At 35.3% G+C, this 27,148-nt stretch overlaps 1 protein-coding gene across 2 annotated transcripts in view; it reads left to right on the top strand.

Moving 5' to 3' along the window:
* The window catches only part of FCHO2 (FCH and mu domain containing endocytic adaptor 2), an 83,471-nt gene that overhangs the window by 42,162 nt on the left and 14,161 nt on the right, over window positions 1–27,148 (top strand). Inside the window, exons 10-19 of one of the 2 annotated variants that reach the window (XM_084225725.1) lie at window positions 632–704; window positions 3,347–3,371; window positions 10,825–10,882; window positions 13,394–13,569; window positions 14,563–14,587; window positions 15,275–15,317; window positions 16,251–16,345; window positions 19,604–20,113; window positions 20,699–20,802; window positions 23,683–23,812. In XM_084225725.1, coding sequence (XP_084081851.1) covers window positions 632–704; window positions 3,347–3,371; window positions 10,825–10,882; window positions 13,394–13,569; window positions 14,563–14,587; window positions 15,275–15,317; window positions 16,251–16,345; window positions 19,604–20,113; window positions 20,699–20,802; window positions 23,683–23,812 — 1,239 coding nt within the window. The remainder of the gene's footprint in view (window positions 1–631; window positions 705–3,346; window positions 3,372–10,824; window positions 10,883–13,393; window positions 13,570–14,562; window positions 14,588–15,274; window positions 15,318–16,250; window positions 16,346–19,603; window positions 20,114–20,698; window positions 20,803–23,682; window positions 23,813–27,148) is intronic. The other variant, XM_084225726.1, reaches the window with a different exon arrangement.

The following is a 27,148-nucleotide window of genomic DNA, read 5'->3' as shown; positions in this document are numbered from 1 at the left end:
TACTGTAGCTATACGTATCCGGTGCTAAAAGCAGGGAAGAAACAAAAGGGGAGAAGTGTAATTCCAAACTCAGTGAGAACCAGTCTTGGAGCTGGATACAGCACTGGGAAATCATGAACTCACATCAGCTGGAAAGCCAAGAAACACTTATTTTTAATAGGACCAAGATCCTGCTTTTGAGCTTGCAGCTCCTGGGAGCACACAGGGCAAAAGAAATAAAAGCAGGGTTGCTGTTGAACTGCAGTAGCTGGGGAAGGCAATATTCAGTTTCTCATCCATGACTATTAAAGATCCCCTGGAGCAACAGTCCCTGTTGAGATTTTGTGAGCAGAGTCCTCTTCCTCAAAACTGTCTAATAAAAAAAACAGAGTCTGTGTACCCAACCTCGAGATCCAAGTCACTTTTTAAAGAATTTTATTACTAATGTGTTGAACCCTATCTTGATTTTTTTAAAATTGGTATTTCACTTAAAGCAAATTGGAATAATGTTCCTTTAGTTTGGCTCCATACCTGTCTCCACTGCATACCTATGTCAGCATTTAAAACATTGGATTCGTATGCATCTGTGTTTCATATTGCTAAATATGCCTTTATGTCTTTGATCTATGAATGAAAAGAGTTTTTTCCATAGGAGTAAAACCACGGAAAAGGAAGCCTTTTGGTTTATCAGGAATAATGAAAAAAGAAAAAGATACTGAATCTGTGTAAGTATATTTCCATTCCGAAGCCTTGTTTTGTATGAAAACTAGAGGAACTTCTACGTATACTGTCTAAGGACAGAAAAATGCAGTATATCATGAGCACACTCCCTTTTCAAACACCATCACTCTAGATCAGGACTGATGTCCCTGTGCCATGTTCGTTGCATGTACTCAGTCTTCCCGGAGTTAATCTGTGCAAAAAGTGAGTTTGAATAACAGTTCTGAGGTGAATTAGTCACAGCATCTATATTAGCATTTATGGTCAGTGTATTTTTTTCATAATTTCTACATGTATTTTCTCAAGAAGACAGCTTACAATTTAACAAATTTGACAATATATAAATATTCCCAGAAGCAACATCTGCATATATACTTTTTAAAATTAGTTTTTAAAGTATTTTATGAGTGTTAGTTTTTTTAACATACTGCTGAAAAATTCATGACCTAAGGACAGCAGGTGCTAATAGTATTTTGTTTCTATATTCACACACTCTACAAAAGTGCCATAGGCATTTACAGAGATCCTTGCATTAAACCATAACTGCTAAAGGAACTAGAACATCACAAATAAATAACAGAGGATTCATTATGTGTTTGCATAATATATTCTAATACTTCTTTTATGATCTCTTTAGAGATATAGATTGCTAGTCTGTGTTTTGTCTGATTTGACCTTCAGCTAATGATCCTGTTACGGACTGGAAATGATGAAACTGTCATCAGAAACTTCTCTGCACAGAGAAGTTTAGTCCTCCCTTGGTCTTGTGTTTTATTAATCTGTAAGCTTGTTTAGTTTGTGTAGGGCAAGCTTTCTAAAACTAGAAAAACTCTTATGGTTAGTAGGCTTTTCAGTTTGTCAAGATAGTTTTTAAACTGTTGATACCTGACCTGGTGTGTCTAGTGTCTACTTTAACTCAGGGAAATACCACACAGGATGCATTCTCTTACATATTGCTGTATTTTAGCCAGGGATTTCACTTCTAACCACTGCTTTGCATGATTTGGTTGTTTCACTTTTTATCTACAATCCTTAAATTCTCTTATAAAATCTCTGTTTTTCTAAAGCACTACCTTATAGCAGAAGCATGACCCAGTTCTTTAATTTAAAAAGAATGATCTAGTAAATCTAGTGATTTAAAAGTACTTTTATCTATAGCTTGATGTCCTCATTCTCTACCTCACCAGCATTTGTAAACTGCTGTGTTTTCCTTGCATCTATAGAACAGATCCTGAAAGACGCTGGTAGTACTCATCTGAGTCATACTAGATCCGCTGTTTCTGTTTGAGATGTTTTGCCTCACTAATTTTGGAAACCTTCATTGTGGGCTGAAATATATTCATTCATTTGCCTCATATTTCGCATTTCTCAACTTTTATGTACCTCAGGCTATCTTGTTTGCATACAGACACTTTTTGAAGTGTCTGTATGTTCCCCACATCTCTCAAGGGAAGAATATACTTTGTCTTTTCAAGCAGTAAAATATCTTTCAGAACAGCTATTCTATTGCTATGAAAGACGTAAACCAAGTAGAAATTTGATCACATATGTCTTCTTTTGTGTAAGGCCTTTCAGAGAAGATGGAGTCCTTCATCTCACTGTCATTCCTTAACAAGCTGTACTGAATTTTGTATTAATTCTTCCCCATGTTAGCAAATTTTCTGCACCTGTTTTTAACACACTGTTGTAAAAGCTACTTTTTTTTGCTTTCAACCCATTTATTTTTTTCAGAGAAGATGTTTTAGATTACAATGCATTTTATTTTTTCCACATTCTTTTTTCAATATATGCATGTGTAAGATATTCAGACTAATGATGTAAAAACACTCTTGTTCAGTTGCACCATCACGATTTGTCAGGGTGCAAATTAGAGAGGACTTGTATGCTACTCAAGTATTCCCACGTTCTGTAAATGTAATTGCTTCTGCTTTTTGAAGACATCAGAGAGAATCAGTGTCATTCATTATTTTAAGTACTACTACTCAAATTGAAGTTGCAGTGGAAAAGTGTAACACTTGTGAATAATGTGCTTGCAACCACTGCCTTCCTGCAGACAACTTTTTTTTTTAAGTGCTTTTTAGGAGGGTACTCAGTTATTTTGTTCAGCATCTTCTAGCACTTGACTTGCAACTGTGCTTGACAAACACAAACTAAGAATGAAACTCAAAAGACGAAGCTCTGAATTCCTCTGAAGAAAGTCTTAATTTCTTTGTAAACAGGATGTTGTCGAAAACATTTTGCACTTGCAGGTAGACTATTTCATTAAGATTGGTGACTTCTACTTATTGCACCCATCAATCATGAAGACCTGAATCTTAAAGTATATTCATCCAGAACACAGTGTGGTAGTCCTCACTTTCCTTGATTTTTTTGTTATTATTTTTAATTCTTTTCAGTAATATGTGAGTTTGACTTTTCATAATTTCTTCCGAGTTTTTCTTCTGCAGTGTTTTGAGCATAAACTGTCAGCTGTTATTTAAATCTTATTCAGTTGAATATGGATTATTTAAAGTAAAAATTTTAAAGTCTGAGAGGCAAAAGGGTCAAATGCACTTTTTAAATTATTGAAAATATTGAAGGAGATTTTGTGTGAATAAAATAAGTTCTGCATTCTATAATTGTAAACTTTCTTTTTTTTTTTTAATAGGGAGTGTCCAGATGCAGACTCAGTTGTAAGTAGACTTATTTCCAAAATAAATGCATATGCTTATACTATCAAGCCCTACAATCTGATGAAAGTTAACTTACGTACAGTCCCTGCAAGACATAATTTATCTGGTAGAGGATTTAGTATTTTCATAGCATACTCAAAGTGTTAATTTTCTGCAGTACATGTTCTTCAGCGGTATGTACAAACAAGTGTCAGTAATACATTTTTGTTTCCTATCAATATTAGGTTTTAAGCAAGGTGTTTTCACTGTAAATATATGTTACTTTATTTTTCAGCTAATATTTTTAATTCCTTGGCTAATAGATCCTAAGAAAGAAAAAATATGTCGTTTATGTTGGATTCAACTTTGTGTCATCGTATTCCTCTGCTTACTACTGTTTCTTTGAGAAGTCTTTCTAATATTGTCTGGGTTCTGCTCTACCACTGGCAATAGAGTGTAGGAATATACTGTTTAAAATATGGCTTTAAATGCAGCATTTCTAGATGCACTTTATTAGTGGTCTAGTTTTCATTACTGTTAGATCTGTGATATGACTTACAATTTTTTTTAGTCAATTCAGGTAAGTGACCGTTTCAAATTAAATTAAATATGTTAATTATTTTTATTTCCTTAATTTAGTATTTTCTTTTTATGCAAACATGTGTGTTCTCTTGAATTAACATAAAACAAAGGTTGTAACTCCCTGTAGCTATGTTTGGGAAAAATTGACAGAGTAATCTAAGTGATTTACTGTAGGCTTATTTATTTTTCATTCATACATTTTGGTGCAAATTATATTACACAATTTAAGTTTTCAAGTTCACTTATTTTGTGGATTTTCTGATTTTTATTTGGTAACTAGGAGGTTTTAGTACCTAATATTAGAATTTGTTTTGAGAAACTTGATTTGAAACATCTAGCAAAACTATCCTTCTAAATGGGGAAAATTAAGTTTTGCCACATATGTGGCAAACTATATGTGTAATAACAGATGTGTAGTTCTTGCCAAGACAGTTATTTTATATTGTGCAGTCATCTTGACTTAAAGCAAGTTTCTTTCCTTGGGTGCATTTAAAAGAAAGTAACAATAGAAGTATCCTTATAATTATCAGGCTTCTCATGGAAATAAAATCATGTGACATTTCAGGTTGAGTCATAGGAGTGAACCACAACTGGATTTGACTTGCAATGTTTATTTGCTATGCTTATTTTGGTCTCCATGTATTTTGAAAACAATTAGTTCAAAAAATTCAAGTATAAATTGGTTTGGCATTCTATCTGGCTGCATGAGGCACACCATATGATCATCTAGGTTAATTCATGATAGTTTTGTTTCATTTGGGTTTTTTGGCCTGCTCAACATTTTATGACTGCATTTGGAATTTAAAATTTGTTCTGTGATTTCTGCTTGCTTTTTTCAAGCCACAGTAGTGTTCTGTATAGTGATTGAATGCTTTAAAAGCAGAAGTCATTACTGTAATTGTAGTGAAAAAATGATAAGAGATTCATTTCACTCCTAACAAACAAGCAATTCAAAGTGCTTTTATGTTTTAAGGTTGGAGTCCTCTTCTGAAAGGTCTCATTTCAAATGCTTTTAATTTTTCTTGGCTTTTACTTGTGGGTTTCCTTTCTGTTTAATTTTTCAAAACAGAATCTAAATACTTTAAACAGTCTCATCTCTAGGAGGATTTGTTTTGTATGGATATTTGCAACAAATTATGCATTTCAAGAAATTGAACTTGGAAAACTATTATTAAACAAAAAAGATTAAAGCAATATTAATTTGTGTTTGCTAAGAAATACTGGGGAACAGACTTCAGAAAATTCAACTTAAGATGTCCCAGTTATTATTTTGTCAATTTTGGTCACTCACAGAAAACCTGTCTGTCACATATATGATTAACTTGATCATTTTTTTAAAGGTGGCGCATTTTTATTTGTCAAGAATTTTAATTGTGTGAAAGGAATGTAAGAGATAATCAGTCTTCGATTATATATAAAGACCAAGGTAAAAATATTGCAGATTTTCAAGTTAAGGATGTAGCAAGAACTGATTTCTATATATTGTCTACCAGTTCTGTATGCTACTGTGGATCTTTGAACATACTATGTAGTCAATACCATGAAGGCCTTCTCACTACTGCAAAATGTGTAATACAGTCTATCAAACTTCTATTCTGTTTCTGAAAACAAAATGGTGAGATGGGTCAAAAATGTCTTTTGTCCCAAAATCCTCTCACATTTATATGTGGTGAGCCAGATATGCTTGTGCTCATCCTTTTTGTAGCTGCCAGATTATATATACTGGAAAATAAACTAATAAGGCGTTCATTCCAGTAAGTATTTTTTTGTAATGGCTGTAAGAGGTTTTCGTGTGCTCATTAGTAGGCAGCTGTGGACTGAGAACTGGTATTTGTTAAAAAGTCGACCACTTCAATAAGCAGTCTCTGTTTAAATATAGGTGACAGTATCAACTAGATTTAAAATTCCTGAGTTTTTTATATGTCAATCTATAGTGTAACTTCCATTATACCTTGATAATTAAGGAAAGTGGAAAGTCTGTAGTAGAAAGTGTATGCACTGGAAAGAGATAGCAATTGAAGACTGACTCTGTATGGGGGTTTTGCCTTAGAACGTTTTTCTAAAGGCTGGAATGTCTTGTTTCCCATGAGTTTGCCATGTCTCTAGAGATGTTCTCTAGGAAGATATAAGATCTAAAAGAAACTTTTATTTCAGGGAAACATTTACAAGGTTTCACTTGTGTCCAGTAAGATCTGAATTGGGATTGCAACCCTTCTCTTGGTTAGGATGCTTGCTGATCTCCTTCTTCTACTTCACTGCCTATTTTCATGAAGACTGTAGTAATGTAATTATCTTTGAGTTCTCTGTTCTTTCTGTCAAATCCATTTGAAACTGTCCAGTAAGTTCAAAAGTAATTAAGAAGGGAGTCGCCGATGTACAGAACATAATGCTGAAGGGTTTTTTTTTCCATGGGAAACTGAAACACAAACATATATCAAGGCATCCAAAACTTTTCATTAACCTCTTTATATGTGAGATTATATAGAATTACAGACCTTTTTTTTATTGCTGGGGTCTGGTTGAATTTGGAACCATCAATTTCTGAGAAGTGGAACACAGGTGTAATCTATTTATTGAAATTCAAGTATTTTTCCTTATTTGCATTTTTACAGCATTTCGTTCTGGCATTTTTCAGATAGCTGCTATTGAGAACAAGGCTTTCTATCACAGCACAAGATTGGGGCACTTTGAATTCCCATTTTTCTTTCTTTCTGCATTTCTAATAGGAGAAACTGACTTTCTGCTCTCTTCTTCTGTATCTTTTGGGTTAATAAGCACCCTAAGGAGAGGAGGCCAATAGTATGCCTCTGTCTTAACCTAAGTATATGCTAGAGTCAAATTTATATCTCAAATATATGAGAAGTGGAGAGCCTTTTTGTTCTCTTGTTCTGACCTATGTGCTTCAGCTGCTTACTTTGAGTCCTCATCCAGAGTACAGGAAGCCACTTGAGTTCTGGCAGAAAAAAATAGAGTGAGCTGTTCAACTGCACTTCATATTGAAGCATACCCTCAGGAAAACTTGATAAAGAGCTGTCATAACCACTGTAGTTATCCCAGGAGAAAATATAAAGAAATCAGACTGGTGCATGGTGAAGATTCTTTGCTTCTTGACTGGTGACCAGCCTGTCAGCAGCACTAGTGTTGCAGAGGAAGGGCCAAATGAAGTAGCTAGACTGCAGTGCTCCATATGGTCCTCCCTTGTCCTTTTTATGTAGCCCAGAGACACTAGTGACCATCGTAATGGTGTGGCTTCTTCGATCACTTTTAGATGACAGATGGGACAGAGCAAGGAAACAAATAAATTATTCACTGAAGCTAAAAAATGTGTTTTGTTATGGTTGGTCCTCAAGCTTCTTATGCAGGAAATATTATTTTATTTATCAAGGCCTGATGTTTTATTTCTTTGAAAATTTATTAACCCAGAAAGCTTGTAGAATATGCCATGGCAAAGACAAAGGTATACGACCTAAGTCTCTGGAGTATGTTTACAGCTATATAACATCTCAATTAATGCATTGCATCTGCAAACACAGGGAAAACTGGCTTTTATAGCTACATGTTTAGTTGCTTAACAGAACCTCAGAAAGGTTTCCTGGAAGTCCACCAGTTCCAGTTGCTTTTGCAGTTGCTTTCTTTCTAGTTGCTTTGCAGAGTTCAGTTCACACGCATAATGAGGTTGTTGGGAGTTTTTTAACTGCAAAGAACACTACACGTCCCCATTGTATTAATAACTTTTTCCAAAGGCTGAAGTTTGCAAAGATAATCATCTTGTGTGTTGAAGTTCAAAAATTATACAGGTAGGTTGTGAACTTAACCTCTGATCAGCCTGGTTGGCAAATCAGGTTTTACCTGTGTTGTGTGCTTGATATTTAAGATACGCTGTTATTCATGACATAATATGTAGTTCTGTAATTGTAGGAGTGTGGAAAAGGGAGTAAAAATTAGTCAAATAAATGTAAATGCCTTAATTAACATCAGATTCATGAGTATGTGTCTCTCTCAGGTTGCTCAGTTAATCTACTACTGTTACTAAATGTAGATTTGCAAATGAATTGTTGGTATTTCAGAAAGCACATTCATCAGTTCAACCATTCGAAATATTGAGAACAGTATTTTGAAATTACTATTCAACTTGTAAGATTGTGAAGTATCATTTTACTTTTGTAATCTCTAATCAGACACAATCTGCCTATGTCTATACAAAGGTATATCAAGTAGCTATTCCACCTATTTTTTATGTTGGTTTACACGAAAATATAAATTCAGTATCTAGTTAATTAAAGCAGTTAGTGGTCAAAAATTGGCACAAGATCAATCTGGATTGCTGATAAGGCTGGAAACACAAAGCAAATTATTTATGTGTATATATGCTGTTTCATGTCAGATGTTTGAAATTATTTAAATTTCAAACATCCATGTATTTAAATTTCAGATATAGGAAAAAACTACAAATTATATTTTCTACACAGGGTTTGAAAAGAAGTGGTAACATAGACTAGCTGAAAGAGAAGGAAGGAATCTTCTTCTCCTGTGTTCGGAACTTAAGCTGTACAGTATTCATCTCTGTTATGTACATGAATGTAATACAACACATGAAGTTGTGAAAACAGACTGCATGCTGAAGGGCTATTTCAGAGGAACAGATGATTCAAGTATATAATCAAGATCAAAAATAATTGTCATGAAAGTATTAAGAAAGAAGGTTAAATATTTTAAGATTTTGGTGCTTTCTGCATCCTAGAGATTATTCAATAAATCAAAAATAATACAATGAAAATAACTTCTACGAACTTAAGTTCTCTCATAATTTTATATCAAAATAGTGAGTTTTGACAGCTACATTTTGCGTGCTGTGTCAGCCCAGTAGTAGTATCCTGTACATATATGGCCCAGTTGTAAGAAAAATTAAATGTATATTTAAAGATTTTTATTAATTTTCAATTCATCTTAATCATGAATGTCCCTGATCTATGGAAAATCACCTGGTGTGACAACTAAATTAATTTCAGAATTCAGAATGGTAGTATTACAAGAAAATAAACTTACCCTGTAGCTGTATGTTTTTGTTCTGTTTACTTTGATGTCAAGCTTCATTAGTGGTTTTTGGTATATAAACAAGGTCAGCTTGAGGTCAAGCGTAGCTAAGAACCTTGATTTGAGCAAGTAGAGCTAAAGTATTGGACCGTGTGATTGTACTGTTATTAGTTTTTTGTTGTTGTAATTATTTATTTATTTATTTTTTAATCAAAGAGCAGTGAAGGCTAAATCTTGAAAATATTTCAAGAAATTGCATCTATATGGTCTATATTTTAAAGTTAGAAAGCTTCAATTGTTGATTTTTGGCCTTAGTTTGATGCGGTATTTTATTTGGTATGTCTTACATCTGTACAGGATTGTATTTCTTATACTTTTCTTAGCAGAAAGTTTGAGCTATGTGTAAATTCCATTTATTTCAGAAGTGCGAAATTTAGGGAGCTGTACAGAGGAGACTCTTTCTTAGTGAATTATTAGACATCCCATTTGTGATATCTGTAAAAGATACAAAAGGAAACTCAATTTGAATAATTTTAATGTTTATGTTCTGTACTTCCAAAGCTATTAAGAGATATTCTCTTTAAACTTTGCTTCAAATTTTATCTGAAGTCATGAGGTTCCTTTCTTGTCCACTTGAAATAGCCAGCATAAGTCATTTTATCTCTCTTGACTTCTAACAAATTGTTTTGGCCATGCTGTGTATACATATCTGTTGGTCAAATTGCTTCCCAGTACCTGTTTTCTGATAGAATATACTGATGGTATGCTAGAATAAATTACTTTTATATGTATACATACTCTAATTTTTATAGCATATTAGTAACTACTGAAATCACTGCATTTTGAAGACACCTGATTGTGGTTTTTTGTGATAAATTTACTGAGATGTTAAACAGTTCACATACACTGCCTAAGCATACAAAGTTGTGAGTGGAATTTTTTGGTTCTGAGTGGGGAAAGTATCTACGTATCCATATTTATTCTGTATATGTAACACATGATGCTGGGGTTTTGTGCATTTTTAAAATTTAGATTATCTTGGAGACTTGTTTCTCTCTGCCCCAAAGTTATTTTACTGAAACTATATGCTTAGCTGAGCATTCTAAGTTATTTTAACATCATTCTTTTCAATTTCTGTTTAATTGCCTGCAAGAACAGAAAAACAGAACTTGTCTTAAGTTCCCAGATGCTTATTGGCTTTGAAGATTCAGTATAGTGTTGGAGATATGTAAAGGAAAACTTGGGAATAAAATTTTGAGCACTTGTGATGTGGATATTCTATAATGAAGTAACAGTGCAGGCATGGTGCCCTTGCTAGGGGAAGTGGAATTTGCAAGCCATGCTTTGGCTAGCATACTTAAATATTGACTAGTACTTAGGAAAGGTTTTGCCTCTGCACCATCAGAACATCTTGTGTCTTAGCTGAAAGCAGTAAAAATTGGCATATTTTTCTGGGGCCAAGAGAATTATAGCCTAATTTAACTCAATATTAAAGCTAAAATAATGTTGATTTCTGTCATTTTTGAGAGAGTAATTGATTAATAACTTATCAGTAATTAGTAATTACATTTAGTAATTAAGTAGTGATTGATTAGTAAAAGCAGATGCATTTCAAACTTGCCAGTTTTCACAGGAAATTTAGAGCTTGTTTTGTTACATTTTGTGGTGAGATACCTTGTCACACAACTTCTGAATGACAGATCATAACTTCAGATAAGTTGTAATAATGTTGAATAAAAATCACTTTCATGAGTTGTTGCACTTTTAATTTGTCAGTGAAGTAAAATTCAGTCTGATGTAAGAATTACTTGGTTTTTTAGTTATTTATTAAGAGCATAATTTTTGTTGTTGTTTTTAGAACTTTCCTGATGTAGATGATGAAGGATACAGCATTAAACCAGAAGCAACGCAGGATATCCTTTTTACTATTATTGCGCCAAGTTATTTATTGCTACTACAGTTCTTTGGAAAGAGGAAGTACTGACTAAAGAGTTAAGGAAAATGAATGATCTTGCGGCCTATGTTGCAACCTTGTATTCTTACATTCATAGTTTTTGTAAAATGAAACAATTTTTTTCTTGGATGTGTGTGTGCAAATGATTAGATTAGATCAGATTAGATCAGATCAAATCTCTTGGAAACTTTAAAAGGACAGTAAAAATGAAAAGCAAAGAAATATCCAGATCCATTGCGGATCCAAAATTCCATGCAGATCTCTCTCCATGAAAAGTTCCCAGAGAGTCTATAAAGTTTGCAGACTTTTTAAAGCATGCTGAATGGTTATCTGTTCTATACCTCTGCCTTCACTTTTTTTTTTGTAGTACTAGAACAGTGTAGAAATAGAATTTCTGTTACTTAATGAAGTCATTACACTACATGCTGTTTCCAATTGGTGCTTTTAGCTTTTACTGTCTTTTTAATAGCTTCATATTGAAAGCTTTAGTAGCTTTCATATACAGAGCAGATTTTGTTCTGAGTCACCTTTATTGAGGCTGAAGATTTTTCTCCGCCATTCCCCTATTGCTTTGGAGGAAAATTATTGTCCGTTTTTTTTACTACTGTAACAGAGGAAAGTTCTATTTAAGAGCTGGGAATAGTTACCATAGATCTAAGCAAGCCTAGTGTGTTAGCAGGATAGCTAATTTTTGAAAATTGCATTCAGTATTCACTGAATTTTCACTGAATTCAGTGAAATTCAGTATTCACTGAATTTTCTGGGTACTTCAGATAAAAGGTGAATTTAGGCTGTACCATTACCTTAAATTGCAATAACTTTTAAGCACTTAACAGCCTATTACATTGGCCAGGTCATCATCATATCTTCTTTGTTTTCATCAGCTTTGCAGAATATTCCTCTAATGCCCACATGGAAGAGTCCTGTAACAATAAAAGCAGCTGGTGTAATCTTCTATTTAAAAAATTTATATAAAAGTGACAGACTTTTATCCAGTTCTAAGAGGAGCATTGCTTCATGTTTTGCATGTATTTCTGAAAGTAAGAGAGAGAAGTGAACAACATTCATGCTTATGATGAATGATTCATTTCATCCTATTTTTGTTATCTCTTTTTTGTTGTGAAACAAAAGAAAAGGCATACATTCTGTGAAAAATATCCATGATTTGCAATCTGTCATGAGATAGTATGAGATAGTACTTCAGCTGCTGAAAATCTTGACCAGTTCAGGAACTTATCTCCCTTTCTCTTTTCCTCCCTTAGGCTCTAGAAATTTATTTTGTTGATGGGAACTCATGAAATAATTTGTTAGAGTACCTTGTTTTATTATAATGACAGTCAATCGTAATAAGTTTGACTTAAATCTGTATTGGCCAAACACTTTACAAGAACTGTCTTATTTGTAGGAAATGAATCTTGAAGGTCAGTGATAATGTTCAAGACCAGAAATCTTTTGATGAAATTAGAATTACTTTTCTTTGAAACCTTTTCTATAAATGCTTTATTTTGAAGGAAGAGAGGTGTAAGATGAAGCTACTTGGCTTTTCACCATAACTTTCAGATCTTTTCAGCTGAAAGGGACTTGGAATGTCAGGTTTAAAACTTTGTTAGGGAATAGTTTGAAGGAATTTAATGCAAATGTTTGTCATATTTTCAGGTGAAAATAATAGAAGTGACTTAGAGAAGATGTACGTGTCTTCCAAGTGGTACAAAACTTTTGTGTTTCAGTAGAGGGAAATTTTCAAATTTTTCTTGTCAAACAAATGCAGGTTTTAAGACTTAGCTTGGCCTTTCAGAGCTTTTCTTCAGTGCAGCTCCTGTGCATATAAAGTGCTGTTTATTTTCCTTATTTTGAGGTCTGAGATGTCATTGTGATTTCTTTCTATCCAAAGATGACAGTACTTTAAGCAGCTGACATAGTTCAGTTTACTGTGCAGCCTTCTGTTTAACTGGCATCCTTTCTAAAAAAATTTTCAGTGCCACGCTGTAAAAGGAGCAAGTAATGGTGGCTCCTGCTCTTTCCTTCACTGTTTATGTTAGGTACAGGTACCATGGGCATTTCACTGCGCATCATAAAACCCAGGCTTTTCTTCATTTGATTTAAAAGACTTCTACATTTTTCATACATCTCTTAGAATCCCTGTTGAAGTCTTGCAAATTAGAATTTTACATGCAGAAGTGTTGCTGCTTTAGAATCATAAATTTAACCTCATGCCTTCAAATATGTAGTTACTCATTTATATGACAGATACTGCCATTCTTCAGGTATATGACATCATGTTTTTCTGAACAGAATCCTCATTCTGAAGATAAATGGAATAAACCCCTAAATTTTAACTCTGAATTGTGGACTGTGGATGTATGTAAGTGCACAAAGAGGTCACTTAATAATATGAGCATTTTGTGGATCAAAATTATAAAGTAGATTAAGCAGATGACTTCGAGGTATTTCAACCTTAACTGAGACAAACATACCAAAGAGAACCATTTCTATTCATCCAGTGAGTCTGACTCTGAAGATGATGAACCCAGGAGGTTCCATGTGGAAATAAAACCTGTCCAGCCAAATAACAGCTCTCAATACACTATGCCTTCTTTGGATGAATTAAAAGTCTCCATAGGGAACATCACTCTTTCTCCAGCGATATCTGTAAGTCTTTTGTTCCTTGTATTTTTGATGTGTAGAAAAGTGGTAAAGAAACTGTAGTGTAAACATATATTATAATGTTCAGAATTTATGCTAGGTTCAGTAATTCTTTTTTCTCGTGCGCTAGGTCATTTTTGGTACATTTCATATTCCAATATATATAGATTGTGCTTTTATATTGCAATATAACATTAAGAACTTTTATCATATTTAAACTCTCCTTTGAGACTTTTGAGTACTCAGTTCCTGTGTTTGTGCTCATGCCACCATAAGACATTCAATTACTTCTTAGAGTTAGCTGAACATGGCTTTTAACACAATTTGAAAATTAGTTTTCAATAACATACAAGTCTTTTAAAACAGATCATGTAATGAGGATACATGTAACATTTGCAGTGCAGCTTTATTGATTTGTCCTGCCAGTTCATGGAATAATCCTTTATACCACCAAATGATAAATAATATTAGGATATGCTAGTACAGTATTCAGATCAGAGTGAGACTGGTTCTGATTTTAAGGAAAATAGTGCACATGACATATTAAAATAATAATTTTTCTCTTTTTTTCTTCACCACATTTTGAAAGCAGAGACACAGTCCTGTAAGTAGAGAATGGTTTTTATTTGCATTTGTAGTTAAAACTAAGTAAGTGTAGTTTGTGAGGGGGCTTGTTGGGAAAACATGAGGAATGTTTCATTTAATAGATATGTAGGCTATTTAATTTTCTGTCCCAGACAGTAAAGAGATTTAAAAATGCTGCTCCCTTGTCAGCTCTACAGTATTTATTCCTGCATTTTCAAACTGGTATGGCAGATGTGCACTGGTTGCACTGTCCAGGCTCATGTTCCGTGGTCTTCCACGAGCTCATGATGTTTTCGCCTGGTACTGAAAACAAAATATATCATAGGAAGTTGAGTGGAAATAAGAACTCTGGGACTGTTAAGTGGTTTATTTCACAGTAGAAGAACTTAATCCTATTTTTTTTTCCTGTTTCAGGCACAAATGAATCAAAATTCATCCAGTAAGTGTGAATCTTTTAGTCTGTTAGTTTTTTAGCATAGAATGAAAACAAATATTTTTTTTAATTGTTAAGGACATAAACTTCTTAAATATCTGTATTTTAAATTGAACAAAATGTTTCTCTTGTTAGTTTTATGTAACTATTCCTTATCCTATTACTTGGCTGTTCCCTATTGTGGGGACCTATCTGACAGTAATGAGAAACATGTCCAGATGCCAAAGAGGTTGCCCCATAGGAAAAACTCCTGTGCAATTTCCTGAAACCCTTCCACCTGTTCAAGTTTAGTATGCAAAACCAGCAAAATACACCATGTTTATGATGTAAAATACTGACATAGAGGAGAGAGCATTAGCTTCTATTATTCAGGGTTGTGGCTATTTTTTTTTTTTTGGCCAATGGGAAAGCAGTCTGGATTTGCGGAAGAACAGTGTTGATGTAAACTATAATTTTAGGAGAAACTTTTAAGGAAACAACACTTCCTTATGAAGTGCATTGGTCTATGCAGTCTTCTCATAGTTCAGGAATATCTAAACTTAAGTTGTCAGAAATGATACATTTTCTTTTTTCCATTTTAATAGTAATTTGTTTGAACTGCCAACATGAATATTAACTATCTTTTTATAATGAAAATGAAATTTTTACTTTATATTTCACACTTTTAGTGATAATATGGTATCTTTTTCTTAGGTGAAGAGTTAACAAAATCAAAACTTCCTGCTCCAACTACTGAGTAAGTTCGAATTTAAAATTCTATGAAATGCTGTTTTGCAGGAATTTGTTCTTATTTTTTAAATATGGAAACTCATTGGAAATGACAGCTTAGTCCTATCTTAAGTTGTACATCTATTGCATTATAAGCCTAAGAGTATCATTGAATATTTCCATTCATTTGTTTATGCCTTCTAATACATTTGATTTGTTGTCATCAGTCTCAGTTGGTGTTAATAATTACATAGCTACACAATGGTTTTAAATAAGACAGACTTAGTTTCTATCCAAGAGTGTTCCATGGTACAGTGTTTAAGATTGCAAAACCCAAATTTACACTGATCTGCATACATTGCTTATGTGATATATGCTGAAATGAATGAATTTGTAGATGTAGGTCTCAAAAATTACAGTTATTTGACTGACATTATGGAGTATGTCCATACACAAATTTTCACCAAAGTTTTCACTAAGACAGCTTCCTGATGTATAAGTCAGTTCTTTAACCTGCAAATTTTGACCAATTCTTTTCTTTTTAGATGCAAAGACTAAGACAGACTAATTTGTAAAAAGTTTTTATCATCTTATTGAGGGACTTTTTACAAGAGTTATGTAGTGATAGGACTAGGAGGAATGGCTTTAAACTGAGAGTTGTTTTAGATTAAATATATGGAGGAAATTCTTTACTGTGAGGTCTGGTGAGATGTGGAAACAGTCTCCCAAAGAAGTTCTGGATGCCCTGTCTCTGGAAATATTCAAGGCTATGGAAGGGGCTTTAAGCAACCTGGAGTAGTGGATGTCAGCATAGTTGGAACAGAATTTTCAAAGATCCCTTTGAAACCAAACTGTTCTGTGATTATTATAATTATTATATTATCAAACTACTACTGAAGTGTGTGATTTTTATGAATGCACAAATCTTTCATTTCTATTCAAATTTTAACTCTTAATATAGAAAGGGGAACAGTGACTTCCTGGCATGGGATCCACTCTTCAGCACTTCTCTTGAATCTTCCTCTTCAGCTTCTTTGGCATCCTCATCTTCCTCAGGTAAAATATTTCATGGTAGATATGGTGTTTGCCATATTTCTGGATGTTTTGGTGTTGTTTTTTCAGTTATTGCAAGGGGACGTGCTTTGATGCATAAATTGTAGAATTTTATAAAGCAGTATACTGTTTTACAAGTATACAACTGAGAAGGCAGCATATAAGACTTTCAAGCTAGAGAGCAAGAAGGAAGAGGGACTGCTAGACACTTTAGGAAAATTCTGTTTTGCTCCTGCCTTTTTTAATTGCCTTTTCATACTTACTGAATAATTCTCACCATCTAGAATGTAATCCATTTTTTTTCAGCTGGTTTAGGCTGGAAATTAAATGGAGGTTGTTGCAGCAGCTATGAGACAAGCTGAGCTTGCACAATGAATAGGGATGGATTTCTTCTTTCCAGGAAAGTTGGCTGGGCTATGTAGTACAAAGGCATCACAGAGCTTTGCTGTGAGGAACTTGTTTCCTGGAGGAAGGCATGATTCTGTTAGGAGTTGTGAAGACATAATCCAAGGAGAGATGGATAAAAATTATAGGACTGAGACACGAATTAAGCTGAGATCCTGAAAACAGGGATATTGCAAGGAAAATGATGGTGTGTGGCATATGGGAGGTGGAGGGAGAGAGCACATGTTCTTTGGGAATTTTGGGTTGCAGGATATTAGTGTTGGTAGGACACTGGCAAGCTTTCCTGAAACCTGGTCTTTGCAAAAAATAATTCTGTACTTCTATTCAGTCTACCTACTGTGTATCTTTACTCCAACATCTTAATTTTTTCTTAATGTAGATACTTTCCTTCTCTCACACACCTGAGGAAAGGAAGTGTGTTCACTGATTTTTTTTAACTAAGTACTTGTATTCCAAAAGTAGTCCTCACTTCTTTGTTCATTATGGCTTTCTAGTGTTTTTTTTCTGTGCATAATCATGCAGATCGAAGAACAATAAGGAAGATTACATGTATCGGTAGGAGAATTCTGAAAAACTGGTGTTATTTCTTGGCTTAAATAATGTTCTTTTAGCAACAATCAACATTGCTTTGTAACACTTCTGATTTTAAGAACTTAGTGTTTCACAACAAATTGATGTTCCTTAAAGGTGACAGTTTTAATAAATCTGACTTAGAGAATTCATTATAACTCTCTCATCCTAACTTGCATAATCAGTCAGTAGTATTGGCAAGTGAATCCACCATATATGTGGTAATACATTTAAGAATGAATTCTAGAGAGAGATATATTACTGGAATACTCTGAAAAGAAATGGTGCTTTCTTAAAATACTCTGTTTTGATAACTTTGGTCTTGTGTTGGAGTCTGCAGAGAAAGGCAGAGGATACTGAACTTGTGCTGGTGGTTGTAGCTGTATTCAGTTGTTTATTGCTGTGCCTGGATGGGAAATGAAAACAGGTTAGGAAGTCGTCATACAGTTCCTCGTGACAGCAGAACTGTGGAGAAAGTAATCTCTGGCTGATGAGTGATGACAGAGATCCATAATGTCCTCTGTAGCTGTATCTGGCAGAGAGTCATCTACCCTAGTCATAGCCATTAGGCTTATACACAGAGCCCTGCAGTTCATTGAAATTTGTGCAATAGGGGGTCTTGTGGGCATAAATCAAGTTTAGATACATCTATGCCTTGGCAAACTTTATCTGATAAATAATTCTTTCAAGAACTGTTGTTCTAGAAGTTCACTAAAATATTTACATTTGTGAAATAATCTGTAGAATTAAATATAAAGTAAGTGTTCCAAAGTTTAACAAATTTCTAATACGTTTGGGGTAAAAAAAACCCCTGGATCTGTGTAAGTCATGTTGTTTAAATTGAGTTCTAATGCTTCCTAACTTGCAAGTAAGTTTTTTAAGTGTTTTTTTCCCTCAAAATCAATGTTTTATCTTCAACTTGGAGGTTAGTAGTAAACTGGTGATTAAAGTTTTTGAAAATCTCAATCTCAAACTTAAAATACATACATTATTTGTGTGGAATACAGTATATGTCCCTTATGGTTTAAACATTTGTTTAACTATTGTTTTATAACCATGTTAATCATTGAACACTTAAATTACCTTGGTATTTGAGCAGACAGTGGTTTATGCAGCACAGAAGTAATCTTTGGTCATCCATGAATAATCCCACTTTATTATAAGTTTGAGCTAACTTTGTTATCTTGAACAAACACAACAGACATTTTTTACCTAGTTCTTGATATTTAAAAAATGCTTCTATTAGTTATCTTCCTTATTTTCATCCATATGTATTTTTAAATAGTTCTTAACATGTCCACATTGTTTTTAAATAGGATTTGTATAGGATTTTAAAGCTTTTGAATGATAGTAAAATATCTGCTTGAAAGGGAAAGGTGTGTTAAAATTCTTGATGTCTAGGTGGACTTAGAGAATGTATTTGTTTACGGCAAAAGAACCACTGTAGAGAGGGCAACTGTACTTTTGATCTGAACTTTTAAATGTGTTTCTTTTTTTTGATTTTTGGTTGTCACTTCTGTTGCTCCTAGCTCTGTCAATCTGCAAGATGTTGAGAATTGACTAACCTTGCATTTTCTGCCTCTATTGTCATCTAGAGCAACAGGCAACAGCAAGTGCAGGGAATACTTGTGGAAAACTCCTTTTTTTAACAGTCAGAAGATAATAGGATGAGAGAAGGGAAAAAAACTGAAGTGCGTGATGCCTCATCCATATTGTTACTCACTAGATACAGATTGATACAGACAGAAAAACTATCAGACTGAATCTTGTGGCTCCATTGTCTTCATTCATTCACCTGGAAGCCAAATCCGTTGGACCTTCCTGTTACAAATATTAGGACTAAGAGGATCAAAGTCTTTGGAAGGAACAGGATAGGTTTGATTAAATAAGGAAGGCAATTAAAAGCAGAAAGCTGTGGAAAGGAACCAAAAATGGAGTAGGAGGCAAGAAAGAAAAGACAAAGATGAGAAAAAATTAAATCACAACAAGTAGGAAGTCAAAGGAATAAGGAAAGTTGTGAGAAATAGAGCCTTAAGTGGAGACATACACCATAATTTTTTTAATATACTAAAAATGAAAAGGGACATGTTTGGCAGTATGAATGAAGTACATATGATATGTGACTGGCTTTTTTCTTTCTTCTATTTGTGAGTTGTTACTTAAGTGCAGTTATTTTTCATGCTGGCTAGTAGTCCTCGTGCAGTGGATATTGAATACTTTTTTGAATATTTAAAATTTTATCTTTTCATTGTTGGTCCTAGTTTCAATTCTTCCCTTTTCCTTCAGCTACCCTAACAGAGCACAATAGGAGCTCCTCATCATCTACCACAGATTTGCCTGGGTGTAGAATATCTCAGTCTTTGCTTGGACACCAGACAGATTCTGGGTCTACAAGCCCATCCTCGCCAGGCTTTACCATTAGCACTTTGTGCAAATCTGGTGTTACAGCAGCGCCATCAGGGAGTACCAGTACTTTATCCTGTTTTTCACGGTCTCAGAGTCAGTGGATTTCCTTTGCTGATGAACTTCTTACAATTAGACACACAAGCACAGACAAGAAGGAGCCCCAAAGATTGCATTTTAAAACTGAAAATGCCTGCCTTGCCTCTTCTGCTTTGCTTGGGAATTCTTCCAGCAGCTGTGCTTCTGAGGATCAAAGTGACCTTTTCAATAACTCTATATGCCATGAACAATTATTCATTGAAGAAACTGGCACTGCTACTGAAATATCTTCTGCATCATCTTCAGCACTACTGGACTATAGTTTAGTGTCTTCTTGTGCTCATACAAATAAGGGTATGCCAAGCATGCATTCTGTACTGCTCTTTTCTAATAACTGACTCCAAAAAGCAAGCTTTGGATTCATTTTTTCTTTTTGCTATTATTGCTCAACTGATGTTAAAATTAACTCATCTTCTTACTTAGAATGCACTAAACTGCTTGTTAATACCAGTTGGGACAGTGAAGTAAATACTCAGCTTGAAATAAGAAGAAAATTCAAATTATTCATTTAAAGGCATTGCTTTTTCTTAACTATGCAGTGTTGTTTTTCTAGAAATGGGAATGTATTTTCGTGAGATGTCAGATAGCAATGAGATCTCAAAGATTAAGTAATTGCATTTTCAAAAACAATTCTTTTTATGTACAAGCTTCCAAGAGTGGTTGGTATAAAATCACTTGAGAAAAATGAGAAAGCCCATGATGCTGTTTTTAGATGCACTTTTCAGGATATCACGTGGCGCTATTTTAACTCTTTAAACACGGCACTTGTACAATAGGAACCTCTAGTAGAAAGGTCACTTCTAGATATTTTGCTTATGTAAATAACTATTTATGTTCAGTGTGATCTTCTAATATTTTCTTAACTTTGTTTTCTTTCAGCAAGGCCCACCACTCCTCTTTCTGTGGGCACCATTGTACCCCCTCCAAGGCCTGCTTCAAGACCAAAGCTGTCTACCGGGAAACTTAGTGGGATTAATGAAATAGTATGTATTGATTATTATTTTTTATTTGCCATTTTGACTTGATTTCAGATACGCCATTCATTTACTCTGTTACAGTAGAGTTACTTTCTAGCCAATGTTCAAGGAATCATATAAGCAGATTTTTCAGCATTGCCAAATAGGCGTGGTAATAGTTTATGGTAACTATCTCATTATAACAAATAATTATTAACACAAGTACTAAGGTCCAAACCATAATTTTTGCATCAGCTGATTGTTTTTAATTGAGCAAATCAGTAATTTGATAATGAAAAACAAGATACTACCGAAGTTATTAACAAACCTCCCTTGATTTAGGGATATCACCAAAGCTCTAGGAAATGAGTGGAGTTTTTTTCAATTGTACGTTGACAGAAGCAGCCCTTCTGTGACTTCTCCCTGCACTTGGTGCTGGTTTGTGGAGAAGGGAGGTGGTAGATCACAGCAGTTGCCCGTGGGGATAGTGACAGGTTGCACTCTGTCTTACATGGACCTGCAATGCGGGTTCACCTGCCGATAAGGAATGTGCTAAAGAATGCAAATAACCAAACAACCTATCAGACTAGGCCATGCCTAATTTCCTTTGTAAATATTAGTATTCTGCAGGTTTCACTTGACTTCCTGACTTGGAAAAATGTTCCTGTGGTAAAATCCTCGTATTGTTTTTCAAAGTAGCAAGATATTTTCACCATATTCTTGGTACAAACAAAATACTCATCTTATGTTTTGACAAAACTGATGGGCTATTTTCAAACTGTTTTGCTTTTCTGTAGGATCAGAACAGAGTTCATTTTGAAATTCTCTTCTCTTTCCAATATAGAATTGTAGTAATTGATCTTACCCCAAGGAATCTATTCTTCATGTCATTTATCTGTTCTACTATAAAGTATGATCCTGAACAAAGCTACATTTATTTTATGCTATTGCTTTTGAAATTTACTGTTATCTGGATACAAGTAGAAGGTTGTCAGTTGTCTTCATTGTATGTTAACTCCTTTTACAATTCTCATAGTCTCTATCAAAGCCAAGAAGTGAAATAAAATGGGGGAAAAAATGTTACTGTGACATCCTGCCCTTAGGGGAAAGGAAATACCCAAGATTCACAAATGCTAGTCATCAAAAGGAATGACTGAAGTCTCAGAGGGTCCACAAAACTCACAAAGCTTTATTATTAAATTATTCACTTGACATGGAAATTGTTATGTTAGTCCCTGACCTACTATATATGCACATGACAGTGCATTCTGGATAAAGAGGTAAAAAGAAAGGAACAAAGGAACATATGAAATTAACAGGAAGAGAAAGGGAGAAAGAGAGATCACCAATCCTGGTTCCAGTGTCAGTTAAGCTGATGGAGTATCCTGGAGGAATCACCTAGGCTTGTTGGGAGTACTGGTTTTCCCACCCTGGAGCTAAGTTTCTTGTTTTCTATGCAAATTAGTCATCATGCACAGTTTATTCTTTCAGACCTTTCTGGAATTCAGTTCATTCTTTCAGACCTTTCTGGAATTCAGACTTTGGGGGTCTTGGGTGGTCTTGTTACCCCCCCCCCCCCCATCCCAGTCCATATGCACTTCTCTGCCTCATTCCTACAATTGAGCTGTACTTGTTCCTGCTTATTTGCAGGAGCTAGAGCAAGATGTCACAGAAAAGTGCTGCCTACCACTGCATAGTGCCTTCTCCATTCAGATTTTGTTATTTTTCACTTTGTTTTTACAAACAATCCTTGGTTATTATTAGCAGGCATCATCCTTTAGTACCAACAGTCCTTGGTTCTTAACAATGATCTGTGGTCATTACCAGCAGGCCTTGTCTATTAGTACCAGCAATCCTTGGTTATTACCAACAGTCCTTGAACAGTATCAACAGCCGTTGGTCATTATCAACAGTTTGTCTGTTATTACCAACAATCCTTGGTTGGTTCCACAGTCATGCAGCTATCAGTGTTTCAGACATACACATTAGCCCCTTGTCTTCTGGGATTCTACAGTTATCCTGTGAAATGATGCTTCAGGCGTTTCGGTACCTTTCCGATAGGTTAACCCCAGCATGATCACTGGTCAAATACCTTAACAGTTAAGTGGATCCTAAAACCGTCTAGAGATTTAGAGTGGAAGAGACTTTTAAGTTCTCTAGGCCAACCTACTCAAAAAAGGGCTGACTTCAAAATTGTATCAGATTGCTCAGGACCATGCTGAGTTTTGAAAAATTGCAGAGTAGAAGATTTTACAATCTGCCAATCTGGAAGCCTGTCTCAGGATTTTACCAAAAGGTTGCAAGGACTCTTTCTGAAAGTCTGGCTGGCATTTCTTCACTGTAGCTCTTGCATCTCGTAAAGGAGCCTGACTCTGACTTCTTTGTGTGCCCCTTTTTACCTAGTAGGAGCCTGCTAATAAATCTCTTCTTAGGCTTCTGTTCTCTGGGCTGAAACAACCCTGATCCTACAGCCTGTTCCTCTCTTACTCCTGTATTTCAATCACAACTATTTTAGTTGCCCTCTGCTGCTCTCACTTCCAATTCATTCGTAACTCTGCTTTGGCTCTCTAAATTTATGTTTGCCACACATGCAGCTCTGTAGTTTTAGTTTCTGATATGGTGTTCTGTTATTATTATTGACAGGCTGTTGCATAACCCAATATATTAGATCTGACTACTCTGTCAAAAAAAAACATATAATCTATTAAATAATGGAATTTACTCCAATGGAAAATGCAGGTTCTCTGTTTTACATGAAAAACAAGGGTAGATAAAACATTAAAGAAACTATGTTGAGAAACATTACAAAATTGATTGGGGCATGAAATAAGAACTTTTCTATTTACAATATTTTTTTAATCTCCTTAAACCACTTTGTGTTATATTCTTATGATCTCTTTTGTTCAGCCTAGGCCATTCAGCCCTCCATTGACCTCTAACTCAAGTCCACCTCCAGCAGCTCCTTTGGCACGTGCAGAGAGCATTTCTTCTATATCTTCTTCTGCTTCCCTCAGTGCAGCAAACACACCTACAGTTGGTAAGTTTAATTAACCATTTTATCATACTGGAGAAATAGGACAACTCAGCCAGTAGGCTGCACCTGCTGCAAGAAACATTTGTTGGAGTTAGTTGTTTCAGATGCAAGTCCAGCATTCAAGCATTCTTTGCAATGTCTGCTTCTATATGACACTGAGACACTGGAAAATAGATTAAATTGGATTAGACCATAGATCCAGTTATGGCATGTTCTTTATTCACAATTAACATTCCATGAATTCTTATTTGGTATGCTTGTATTTCCATCAAGTACAACACATTATCATATATTTGTTCAGAAGATGTTATTGTATAGGTGCAGAAATACTTAAGGATACTGAAAAATTTGAATGAATACAAATGTTCACAGAACTGAGTTCTTTTATGTTCTAATGCTTATTTTTCTGCAAGTTAGTTAATATAAGCTAAGCAGTAAAAGCAAAACAAACAATTAAACAAGAAAGGTTAGGATGGAAAGGAAATTTGTCTTCATCTGTTGCCACTTCTCTCTAAAAACAAGAGAAGGTTTTCTCTTGTTTTTAAAGGAAGGTATTTCAGTTTGATATTTGATTATAATAAATCAAAAGAAGGCATTGGGGTTTTTTAGTTAGTTGGGGATTTGTTTTGGGAAGGGCAGGGCCTAAGACATTTTAACTTGTTTATTTAGCAGTATTGAACTATTTAGTTTCTGAACACAGTTACACCTTTAGTCACAAGTTAAATCACATTGTCATGTTATCATTCAGTTATATGCAAATGTAATTGATGCTAAGGATTCCTCACTCAGGCTCAGCAGCTCTGAAGAGCATCTGTGCAGCACCTAGTGGGAGTTCTGCAGTGGAGTCGTTTCCACCCTGTGCAGAAGCAAAGCATCTAAGTTCTGCCCAACCTTAGCTCTTACAGTTCAGTGTCCACCAATTTCACAAATGTGAGAAGCATCACAGAAACACAACTAATATATTGGTTGCCAGAGTCTATCCAGGCTCACGTCCTCAGGTCTCAGCTTTGCTGTCAAGGAACCAAAAATTGGTGGCAAGAGCATCAGTGTCCCCCAGCTCGGGGGAGGTATGTATGTGTGTTGTTGGAAACAGTGGCAGAGTGAAATCATGAGGTGAGGCAGGAGGTAAGGAGGTGTGTGCTGACAATGGAAGCTTGATGTGGTTGTTATTCTGGCCTAGGAAAAATAAATGAGGCCAGTTCCATCTGCACTGACTGTATGAATTAAATACTCCTGGGAAAATGGGAAGGGCAGTACAGAAATCTGAAATACTTTGGGGCATAAGGACATAGTTTGCAATACATCTGTATTCTTTTGACTTTTGCACAATCCAGTGTTCCCCTTACTCCATTTGTTCTGTATAATGGAGATTTGACTCTGATTATCTTTTTCCAAGTGAACTTTAAGGCATGCGTAAATGACTGCTGCTTTTATGCTTTTGCCTAAATTTAATTTGCAAAATATTATTTTAATATTAATTTTCAACATCTATTTTTGCTTGAAACATTTTGTTTTCTTGCAATGTTTTGCTTCATTTAAATGTAATAGACGATGATCTTTTGATTTGAAATGTTCCTACAATTGAAAAGCTTTGTGAGACACTGCCAGGTATTGTACTCAAAGCATTTATCTCTTAACTAATCATCCTAATATACTACATCTAATAAAATTGTATTTCTTTTGAAACAGGTTTCTCCAGGTATTTCTGGTATCTAGCACATACACGTTGGTTGACATCTCAAGTACATAACAAGTTGTATGTTGCTGAAATGACCAAAACTTGACATAACCACTTTTATATAATGTTATCTTCTGTCTATCCACTTCTCTGCTCCATAAACAAGCTGAAACTTGGCCTTGGTTCTTCAGTTTGTCATTACTACTTTCTTTCAAGTAAAGTGAATGTGTTTTTACCTTGACCTAATTCTCCTAACACATGTAAGGAGAATGTTTCTATACTTCCATAAAATAAGAATCTTAGAAGACAGACATAATAAAGACAGTACTTTTTAAAATAAATTTTATTTTCATGACAGCTGTTTTGCCAGTATTAAAACTGTCTGGATCTTTGTTCCTAAACTGAACTAAAGCCATTTGATCAGCTTTATTCAGCTGACCTTTGTATGACCAATGATGGAGTCTTTTGTTCTGAAGTTTTGCTCTGCACTTTGAAGGTGTCAATGCAACTGTTTGCATGGTTATGTTACCAGTTCTTGTGTCAGCACAGCTCAGGAGCTAGTAGTGGTAATCAGGCTGAGACAGGTAGCAGGGCATTTAAGCCAGGTTTGCTATCACTACCAAATGTGATAGACCTGGAGCCTTGATCCGGACTGCAGCCTGAGATGAAGTTAGGATACCTTTATGCATCTCTGTCTCTTCTGTCTGAGACCTCACAGTAGGTGTAGAAAACCCTGAAGCTGAATGTTGCTGCATTGAATTGTACTCTCAGCAGCAAAGCAACAAAACTGTGACTTTCAGCATCAGGACAAGCAGTTATGTTTCATATGATAAAATGACAGAATCATGAAGGATGGGAAAAGACTGCCAAGATCATCAAGCCCAGTCATTGAACAATCTCCACTTTGTTAACTAAGCAAAAGCACTAAGCACTCCAGTCATTTCTTGAACACTTCCAGGGATCATGACTCCACCACTTCCCTGAGCATATGCTCAGTGAATATGCTAAGTGAATAAATTCTTGCTGTTGTCCAGCCAGGATTTCCCCTGGCACAGCTTGAGGCCTTTTCCACTTTTCCTGTTGCTGATTGCCTGGGAGGAGAGACTGTCCCCTACCTTGCTACACCCTCTTTCAGGCAGTTGTAGAGAGTGATAAGGCCCCCCTTATCACTTCTTTTGTCCAGGCAAAATGTCCTGAGCTCCTTCAACTGTTTCTCATATGACTTACTCTCCAGACACTTGCCTTGCTCCATTCCCCTTCTCTGGATGTGCTCCAGTATCAAAATGTCTTCCTTGAACTGAGGGGCCCAAAACTGGACACAGCACTCAAGGTGTGGCCTTACCAGCTCTGAGTACAGGGGACAGTCCCTGCCCTGCTCCTGCTGGCCACACTGTTGCTGGTACAGGCCAGGATGCCATTGCCCTTCTTGCCCACCTGGGCACTGCTGGCTCATGTTCAGCTGCTGTCACCAGCACCCCCAGCTCCTTTTCCTGTGGGCAGCTTTGCAGCCACTCTGCCCCAGCCTGTGGCACTGCCTGGGGTTGCTGTGACCCAAGGGCAGGACCCAGCAGTGGGTCTTGTTGAAGGTATAGTAATTTATTTATTTTTCAGTTTATTGGTTTCTAGGAGAATGCATAGATTTTTGTGTCAAAGGGTGATAA

Source organism: Fringilla coelebs (genome assembly GCF_963513975.1).
Source record: "Fringilla coelebs genome assembly, chromosome: Z".
NCBI lineage: Eukaryota > Metazoa > Chordata > Aves > Passeriformes > Fringillidae > Fringilla > Fringilla coelebs.
This window is presented reverse-complemented; position numbering and strand designations above follow the sequence as displayed.